The 10,183-nt window shown below is 32.1% G+C and overlaps 1 protein-coding gene across 1 annotated transcript; it reads left to right on the forward strand.

Annotated features, from left to right (window-relative positions):
* The first annotated feature begins 994 nt into the window (after positions 1-994).
* LOC139840736 (uncharacterized) lies at positions 995-1,795 on the forward strand. The gene has a single exon (XM_071830985.1). The coding sequence runs from the start codon at positions 995-997 to the stop codon at positions 1,793-1,795; it is 801 nt and encodes a 266-aa protein (XP_071687086.1).
* The last annotated feature ends 8,388 nt before the right edge of the window (positions 1,796-10,183 follow it).

Consider the following 10,183-nt stretch of genomic DNA (forward strand, 5'->3'; position numbering starts at 1 on the left):
GGCAGGGGTATCCGTCAAGGAGATCCCATTTCCCCCTTTCTATTTATCATTGCCGCTGAAGGCCTTAACATCCTCACTAAGCGTGCAATTGCAAACGACCAATTCCGTGGCATCTGCGTTGGACACGACAAGATTGTGGTATCACACCTCCAATATGCGGATGACACTATCTTCTTTGGCGAATGGAGCAAACGTAATGCAAAGAATACCTCTAAATTATTAAAATGTTTCGAAAATATCTCCGGACTTAAGGTAAATCTTAAAAAAAGCAATCTTTACGGAATTGGGGTCCCGAAAAAGGATGTTGAGGAAATGGCTACTTATATCGGATGCTCGGCCTGCTCAACCCCTTTCACATACCTCGGGTTACCCATCGGCACTCCTTCCACAAAAGCCTCCACTTGGCAACCAATCATTGAAAAATTCGATAAACGTTTCTCCGACTGGAAAGCGAAATCCATATCTTTTGGTGGTCGCTTAACCTTAATCAAATCGGTCCTCACTAGCATCCCTTTATACTACTTTTCCCTATTTCATGCACCCATTAAAATAATTAACACACTCGAAACAAAACGAAGGAAATTTTTTTGGGGTGGGGCGGAAGCGGATAACAAAATTAACTGGATTAAATGGGAACACATCCTCTTACCTTATGAAAAAGGCGGGTTAAACATCGGGTCCTTAATTTGCAAAAACATATCTCTACTCTGCAAATGGTGGTGGAGATTCTTTAATGAAAAAAATGCACTTTGGGTTAAAATTATATCGAGCATTTACGGGGAGGGGGGGGGTTTCTACTAACGTTTTCTCAAGAAATGTTGCAGGTCGTACAATTTGGAATGAAATCATCAAAGCAGGGAAAACTGCGGACAGCTACGGAGCAAACTTCACAAATTCAATTTCCAAAAATATCGGAAATGGCTCAAACACCAAATTTTGGCATGACAACTGGTGCGGCACAGAAAAATTTTGTAATCAATTTCGAAGATTATTCATGCTTGAATCAAACAAAAACGTCACGGTTGCGGAAAGACTCAAGATAATCAACTCAACAACAACTACTTCATGGAATTGGTCCCGTACACCCAACGGTAGATGCCTCACCGAATTAACAGAACTAAATCACCTTATAGAAACAATCAGTCTCTCAGATAAGCCTGATACCTGGAAATGGAATCTTGACCAATCCGGCATATTTACAACAAAAGCATTAGCCACCATCCTCGACAACCTAAAACTTGATACACCATCTTCTACCTTTAAGACACCTAGAAATAAACTCTTACCCCAAAAAATTAACATCTTCATTTGGAGAGTTCTATACGGGAGAATCCCGACGCGCGTAGAACTCGACAAAAGAGGTGTTGATCTCGACTCAATTCTTTGCCCACTATGCAACCTACACACAGAGTCTATTGAACACATACTATTTCAATGCACGCTTTCAACATCTATTTGGAATTCAATCCTACAATGGTGGAACCTCCCCGTAGACACCTTCACCAATCTCCGTGACATAATCTTAAGTGATCAGTCCCTCACTACGCAACAAAATGGTTCCAACATTTGGCTAGCCGTTAAATGGGCATCCACTTACATCATCTGGAAATACAGGAATCTTAAGGTTTTCGGCAAAAAAGAATGGTGCACCGCCACAATTTTATCTGAAATCCAAACACAATCATTCGCATGGATATCCAAAAGACACAAAAAATCAACGGTTATGTGGCATCAATGGCTAATCAATCCCGTCTCATATATCTCCTCGAATCATCAAAGATCCGGCATTGGTTAATTGTAACATGTCCTTTATATAGTCCTAGTCGTTAGATCATTCTTGACTTGGTTGTCCATTTTCACTTGGTTAAATGGGGAGCGTCAACCGACTTTGTCATCGCAAGTGCGGTACTGTCTGGTTGCCTCTTCCCAGCTTGATGTCTCAAGTCCTGGGGTGTCTATGGCCTCCTCGTTCATGAATGTGTATAGTTTTCATATTCGGACTCATTAAATTGTATAGTTATAGGGCTTTGTAACTCCCCGATATATGAATAAAAGTTTTTTGCTTGCTTTTCAAAAAAAAATTTGGTCTTTTCACAATTTTATTTACCTGTTGTTTCTGTGTTTATATACATTTTAAGGTGGAGTTAAATATAAAATGTATGTTTTATGGGGTGGTTTAACCGCCATCTAACTATAGTTATGTACCGAACAAAAGTCTTAACATATTTAAAATTTTAATTATTGTTATAAAATATCTAGATTGTGTTATAAAATATCTAGATTGGATGTTAATTTTATTATTATTATATTTCTTGCATAGTAATATTTTATACTATAAATAGACATGTATGGTAACCATTTAAGGTGCACCATTTCTCTTGAAATATCAATATCAATATTTCTTCTCTCCTTCTTCTCTCTTTTTCTCTCTTTGTTCTTATAACCATTAAAGGTAGTTATAAGCCTACTGAATTATAACACGTTATCAGCACGAAAAGTTTAGTGTAATTAAAAGATATCTCAAACGATCACGAATCACTAATCAAGGTATGAAATTATTAATAATTTTCAGACTCGAATATATCAAATTTTGGACTACTAACATTTATATTTATGTTATTTAAGTTATATATGGTCGGTTATACCACCTGAATTATATTTCTGTAATCTAACTTTTACTAACTTCACTAACATTTATATTTATGTTATTTAAGTTATATATGGTCGGTTATACTACCTGAATTATATTTTCTGTAATCTAACTCTTATTAACTTCACTAACATTTATATTTATGTTAATAAGACCTCATGATTGTACGCAACACGTCATTTGACAACACGGTACTTTATGTACGCAACACGTCATTTGACAACACGGTACCATGGGTTGAGATTAATTCCGATCAATACGAATACGACGGGGTCTTTATATGTTATCTAAAATTTATGATTACTTATGCAATTAATCATTATTTATTTCATGCATACTAATGTTTATTCTTAAATTTATAATTTTAAAAGTTAAAATAAAAAAATAGTTTGTATTTTTATTAAAAGTAAATCTTAAAAGTTAAAATAAGAAAAAGTAGTTTGTACTTTTATTAAAAGTAAATCTTAAAAGTTAAAATAAGAAAAAGTAGTTTGTATTTTTATTAAAAGTATATCTTAAAAGTTAAAGTAAGAAAAAAAAAGGGATGGTAAAATGGAATAGTTTTTTTTTTGTCAAAAATGAAGTATTGAAAATGAAGTGATCTCCTTCTATAACTAAAAAAAAATATATACTTTTATCAAATGAATTTTTTTGTGGCCGACAATTTCAAACACGAGTCCGTGTTTAGTTTATCAAGAATATCTCTTGCTTTGGTGAAAGGTCACGATCACGATATCAGGTGTTGTGAAAGAATTAAAAAATTGGTCAAGTGGCCTTTTAAAAACTAGAAAAAAAAATTTAAACAAAAAGTTTTTTTTATATATTTATAATTTACGGGTAACGTAAAAAAAAGGAAGTTTTTTTTAAAAAAAAAAACAAAGAAAGTGTTTAAATGAGTTTTACAGAAAGGGGGAAAGCAAAGTAAAAAAAAACTTTTTTCCAAACAAAGGTAAATGAAAGTAGGACTTAATACAAGAAAAAAGTAAACATCTCCTAGACGTGATAAAATCTATCAATGATAAGTATTAGACTTGATGAGCTAAATGTGACAAAAATGTTTCAACATGTCTTATGTTAATTTTCTAAAATAAGTTATTATTATTCCGAGTTTAACACATATACATATGTTAATTAAAAACAACCTTTTTGTTCTTATGTAGTGTTGGGTTGCAATTTTGGTTGTATGCCATAATTCCATCCAGTAGAGTGACAATAGAAAACTTTTGATGATAATCAATAAAAAACTTTTTTCCAAACTTGTCAAATATTTTGTTAAAAACGTGACCGTTGAAAAAAGGAGGTTGAATAATAAAACTTAAAAAACAAATTATTTTTTTAAGAGTGTGCATCAAAATGGCCCGTTTAATAATGGGGAGTAAAAATATAGTCAAATTGTTTCAACGAACAAGGGTTCAATTGGATGTCTCTTAAAAAAAAATCCGCGGGTACGGGTGATGGATCCAATGGATCCGCATCCACGACCCGCGGGTGCTATCCCTAATTGTGACAAGTACAAATCAACTAAAAGTCTAAAAAATAAATGCTCTTATAGGGACCAAATGTTCACAATAATTGCCTAAGCTAGATATGAAACAAATAGTTCATAAAAAAAAAAGGTCGTTGTGCGTTTTCGGGATGATAGCCGAAATACACTTACAAAAGTAGGTCAGCCGTCAATTCTTTATGGCCATATCAACGTAGATCAATAAAATCATTTATGGTTTTGATAAAAGATTAATTAAAAATTAATTGTTTTTTTGGTCTTGGATTCTCGGTAACAAAAGCAAAGGTTGTTTTTGGTTGCCACAACAAACAAGACAGAGGTTGTTGACTTTTGTTGTTAAACATGGCACAAGTGAACAATAACAATAGATTATTGTTTTTGAAAAGAATAATGATGCGTTAATTTTATTGTATAAAATAAAATTAAAGAAAATGGTTTTCATTGATGACTATGAACAAACGCAAACAAAGTGTTTGTGGTATTTGGTGATTAAAAAAAAAAGTGCATCTAAAGCTTCTACTGAAAATAATATGCATCTAAAGCTTCTACTGAAAATTAATGTGCAAGGTACAACGTATAACTATATGGTCAAATTCATTTGAGCCTTCGGAGTCACAAGTATATGATGTATATATATATTACTCAATTAACAAAATAGTAAATCTAAATTAATTCATATGAATAGTAAAACGAAATTAATTAATTTACTATTCACATAAAAAAGCGCATATGATAAAAAGCGCATCGCATATGATAAGCGCATATGATAAAAAGCGAATATGATGAAAAGCACAACGCATATGATGAAAATCGCATATGATTAAAAGCGCATATGGTGAAAAACACAGCGCATATGATTAAAAGCGTATATGGTGAAAAGGATATATGATAAAAAAAAAAAACACATATGGTGATTTATAAAAAAAAAAAAACACATATGGTGATTAATGGAAAGCACATATGGTGATTAATGAAAAGTATATTGTGAAAAAGAATCACAAATGTTTCTTGAAAGAATTCAAGGTAAGATATATGAACCAATTCATCCATCATGTGAACCATTTTGATATTTCATGGTTCTAATAGACGCATCTAGCGGATGGTCTCATATTTGTATGTTATCAAGCCGTAATATGGCATTTGCAAAGTTTCTTGCACAAATTATTAAATTAAGAACACATTATTCTGATTACACCATTAAAAGGATGAGACTTGATAATGCTGGTGAGTTAACATCTCAAGCTTTTAATGATTATTATATGTCTACAAGGATTGTTGTTGAACATCCAGTTGCTCATGTGCATACACAAAATTGGTTTAGCTGAATCAATAGATAAACGCTTACAGCTAATAACTAGACAATTAGAAATGAGTACAAAACTCTCAATATTTATATGGGGACATGTAAATTTACATGATGTGACATTAATTCGCATTAAATCAAGTGCAAGTTATAAATATTCTCCATTACCAACTTAATTTTGGTGGAGACCAAATATTTTCCATCTTAGAACATTTGGTTGTGCAGTGTATTTTTAATTGAACAACCACAACAAATGGTTCCTCAAAGAAGGATTGAAATATATGTTAGATATGAAACATCTTCAATCATAAGATATATTGAACCCATGACGGGTGATGTTTTTACAGCAAGTTTTGTCGATTGTCACTTTAATGAAACATTGTTCCCTATATTAGGGGGAGAAATGAAATATAAATAAAATTATGTTTCATGGTGTGAACATCAATTAAGGAATATTGATCATCGCACAAAATAATGCGAAAAGAAAGTTCAAATATAATGCATATGCAAGAACTTGCAAATTAATTACTTTATGCATTTAAAGATACAAAAAATAAGTGACTAAATCATATATACCAGCAGTAAATGCTTCAGCTAGAATTGAAATTACAAAAGCTGGCAATAATGTCACTCATGAGTCTTTGCTACGGCAGAAACGTGGGAGACCAATTGGTTCCAAAGATAAAAATCCTCGAAAAAGAAAATCAGCTGATAATGAGGTAAGAGAAAGTGTTCAAGAAGAACCACAAATCAATATTCCTTCTGCAGAGGATATTGATAAATGTAAATACTAAAATTGCGATAAATTATGCAATATTATGGAACCGAAATGAAACTAAAATCTCTATGAGATATTTTCATATAATGTTACAATGACATCATGAATAAAGATGATGATCTGGAACTAAAATCTGTCATTGAATATACAAAATGGACATGATTGAGCTCAATGGAAAGGAGCAATAAGAGCTGAATTAGAATCGCTCGATAAAAGAAAAGTTTTCGGATCAATCGTTATCACTTTTAAAGATGTGAAACGTATGGGATACAAATGAATTTTTATCCGAAAAGAAATGTGCAAATGAAGTTACAAGGCAAAACTAGACTTGTAACTCAATATTTCCCACAAAGACCAGAAATGAATTAGGAGGAAAAATTATCCTCCTGTAATGGATACAATTACTTATTAGATACTTAATCAACCTGGTAGTTATTTAAATGCATCTCATGAATGTTGTTACTACTTATCTGTATGGATCACTTAATAGTGATATATATGAATATACCTAAAGGGTTAAGGTATCATAAGCATCTAATGTAAAACCCAAGGGAATATATTCCATTAAATCACAAAGATTTCTAAGTGGGTTTATACAAACGGGACGTATGTGGTATAACCGATTAAATGACTACTTGATAAAAAAAAAGGGTATAAATATAAACTTATTTTGCACGTATGTTTTATAAAAACAATGTTCGGATATGAGATCGTAGTTGTTTATGTCAATGTTCTTAACATCATATGAACAAATAAAGAGATCTATGAAATCATTCAACTGCTAAAGAATTATTTTAAAATGAAAGATCTCGAAAAAACCAAGTATTACCTTGGATTGCAAATTGAGCATATGCCTAATGGTTTACTTGTACATCAAACAACTTATACCGAAAAGATTTTAAAACATTTTTTTTAAAGACAAACTCATTGTTGTTAGATCACTCAATATTGACACTGATCTATTTCATCCCTGCGAAGATCATGAAAATTTTAACAGATCGGAAGTTCTATATTTTAGTGCAATTGAGGTTCTTATGTATCTTATAGATTATACAAGATCTGACATTTCTTTTGCAGTTAATTTGTTGACAAGGTTCAGCTCAGCCCCTACCAAAAGATATTGGAATGGGATCAAACAAATAGTTTGATACCTTCGGGGAACTACTGATTTATAATTATTTTATTCTAACAACTCGAAACAAGATTTGTTTGGTTATACAGATGCAGATTATTTATCCGATCTACATAAAGCTAAATCTCAAACTGGATATGTATTCCTAAATGGAGGCACCGCAATATCATGACGTTCTCAAAACAAACACTTGTTGCAACATCATCAAATCATGCCGAAGTGATTGCATTACATGAAGCTACTCGGGAATGATTTTAGTTAAGATCAATGATACAAATCATTATTGATTCTTGTGGACTAGAACGCTATAAAAGCGTAACAACTATCTATGAAGATAATACAGCTTACATAATACAAATGAAAGAAGAGTATCAAAAATGACAGAACAAAACATAAATGCTGACGAGGCGCTAAAGCTATAAACGGTCTTAACGGTCATAAGTTTGATGGAAAAGAATGGTATATTGGTAAGGCTCAGAAAAAGACTGAAAGGGAATAGGAACTGAAACAACGGTTTGAACAAACCATGAAGGAGACTGTAGACAAATCACGAGGGCCAAACTTGTACATAAAAGATTTAGATGATACAGTTTCAGATGAAAACCTCAGATTTTTCTCATATACTCAAGATATCGTAAAAGACAACCAGATTAAAATGAGATACGTTCAATCAACAACTCTGCTGATCTTTATACCAAAGCACTGCTAACTGCTATTTTCAGAACACACGTTCATAATATTGGCATGAGGCATGTTCAGAAGATGTAACAACTCAGGCGTTGCCTACTTGAGGGGGAGTCAACTTTATGCTGCACTCTTTTTCCCTTAGCTAAAGTTTTATCCCAATGAGTTTTCTTTAGCAAGGTTTTTAACGAGGCAGTACTAGTTATTCTCTAATAAAATTGTCATCCAAGGGGGAGTGTTATAAAATATCTAGATTGTGTTATAAAATATCTAGATTGGATGTTAATTTTATTATTATTATATTTCTTGCATAGTAATATTTTATACTATAAATAGACATGTATGGTAACCATTTAAGGTGCACCATTTCTCTTGAAATATCAATATCAATATTTCTTCTCTCCTTCTTCTCTCTTTTTCTCTCTTTGTTCTTATAACCATTAAAGGTAGTTATAAGCCTACTGAATTATAACAATTATATATTTGATTTGATATTGATATAACATAATTAAATCAACCCCCAAACACACATTCTTCTTAAGTTCATACTTCATTTTTTTTCCTTTTGTTTTTTTTTAAAGTTTATTTCAACAACCGTTAATCGTTTTTTTGAAGGTTAAATTAAGAGACCGTTAATCAAAAAAAGAAACCCTGCAATGAAATTATTTTTTTAATAACTCTCTTTTACTTCCTTTTTTCCTTTCTTTTTCTTATCGTTAAATTAACCAACCTTTAACCTTTTTTTTAAACGTTCAATTAATCGACATTTAAACGACAACAACAATTCCGCAACAAAACCGTTTTTTTTTTTTTTTACTTTCAATTAACTGACCATTAACCGACGCAAAATCCCCGCAGCGAAGCGCGGATCTATTATCCTCGTTGGTACTAAACTACTAATTGCGAAAATTAATATGAACAAACCTTGGTGATAGAGAGTAATATCATGCGACATAAGAGACGATAGAAGCTCATCGGCCGCTTGATGATTATTACATAGTTGTTGAAGGCTTTCTTCAGTTATTAGATTACAACCTTGAAACCCTTCAATGCTTTGTGCTTCTTCATTCATGGTTGATTTTGGCAATGTGTCAAATATTGGATTAGCCAATTGGTTCCTGTAAAACATTTTATAAGTTAACCATTTTTACATTAACTTCGTCACTATATCGATCTTAAGTATGTTTTGTAACAACTTTTATATCATAAGCCCATCAAAATCGAACCTAGTGGCTTCAAAGGTGTTTATTGGTGAACCTGCATTGAACATATTTGAGACGTCACAAACATTTTCTGGCCAACAACTCGATGAACTTTCCCCCTGCAGTGTTCAAATATCAGTCATATACTCATATTTGCAATAGTGGTTATAACATTTCAGATAAAAGCGTGCAGTGGCGGAACTTGAACCCGGATACAGATGTGGCGAGTGTAAAAATTTAATAAATTTTTCATTGTCACCAGAGGTAAACACTATAAAAAAAAATCTTATTTTTTGATATATAAAAATTTTTTTGTGTAGGGCGGACACCCCTTTGGGTAACACTATGTTCCGACCTTGAAAGCGTGTATTACATAAGATCAAGTATGCTGATCCTTTCTTCATTAAATTGCATTAAAGTGAAATATGTTTTGCTGATGACATAATAACTTAACATTAGTCAACAAGCTAAGTTAAAATAAGTTGAGTGTTACCTGTAATGTAATTGCATGGTACGCGTTGGATTAGTTACTCAAAATATGCTGCTATATCAGAACGAAGAACTAATGAGACTCGTAATTTGGTATAACTTCTGTGAACTATGTTTAAAAGATATATTCATATATAGAGCATATGAGACTAGCTACCTTGCGTTGTGTAACCCGATCGAGTGTCTTATAAAGTAACTTCTCATACAATTCATAATCGTAGAGTGATGTAAAAGTACTTGGGTCCGGCTCAAATACCCTTAAATTAGACCATCAAACAAATAAGAGTTGGTAACATGAATACTTGATTACAAAAACTTTTTTTGTAGATTTAGAAAAATAACCTTAATTGTTCCTTTGCTATTTGAAGTTGCTGTTGTAAGTTGCTAATTTCTTGATGGATTTCCTAAAAAATAGCTACAATGAGTGTTTTTTATGTAATA

This window comes from Rutidosis leptorrhynchoides, chromosome 4, assembly GCF_046630445.1.
Source record: "Rutidosis leptorrhynchoides isolate AG116_Rl617_1_P2 chromosome 4, CSIRO_AGI_Rlap_v1, whole genome shotgun sequence".
NCBI classification, from domain to species: domain Eukaryota; kingdom Viridiplantae; phylum Streptophyta; class Magnoliopsida; order Asterales; family Asteraceae; genus Rutidosis; species Rutidosis leptorrhynchoides.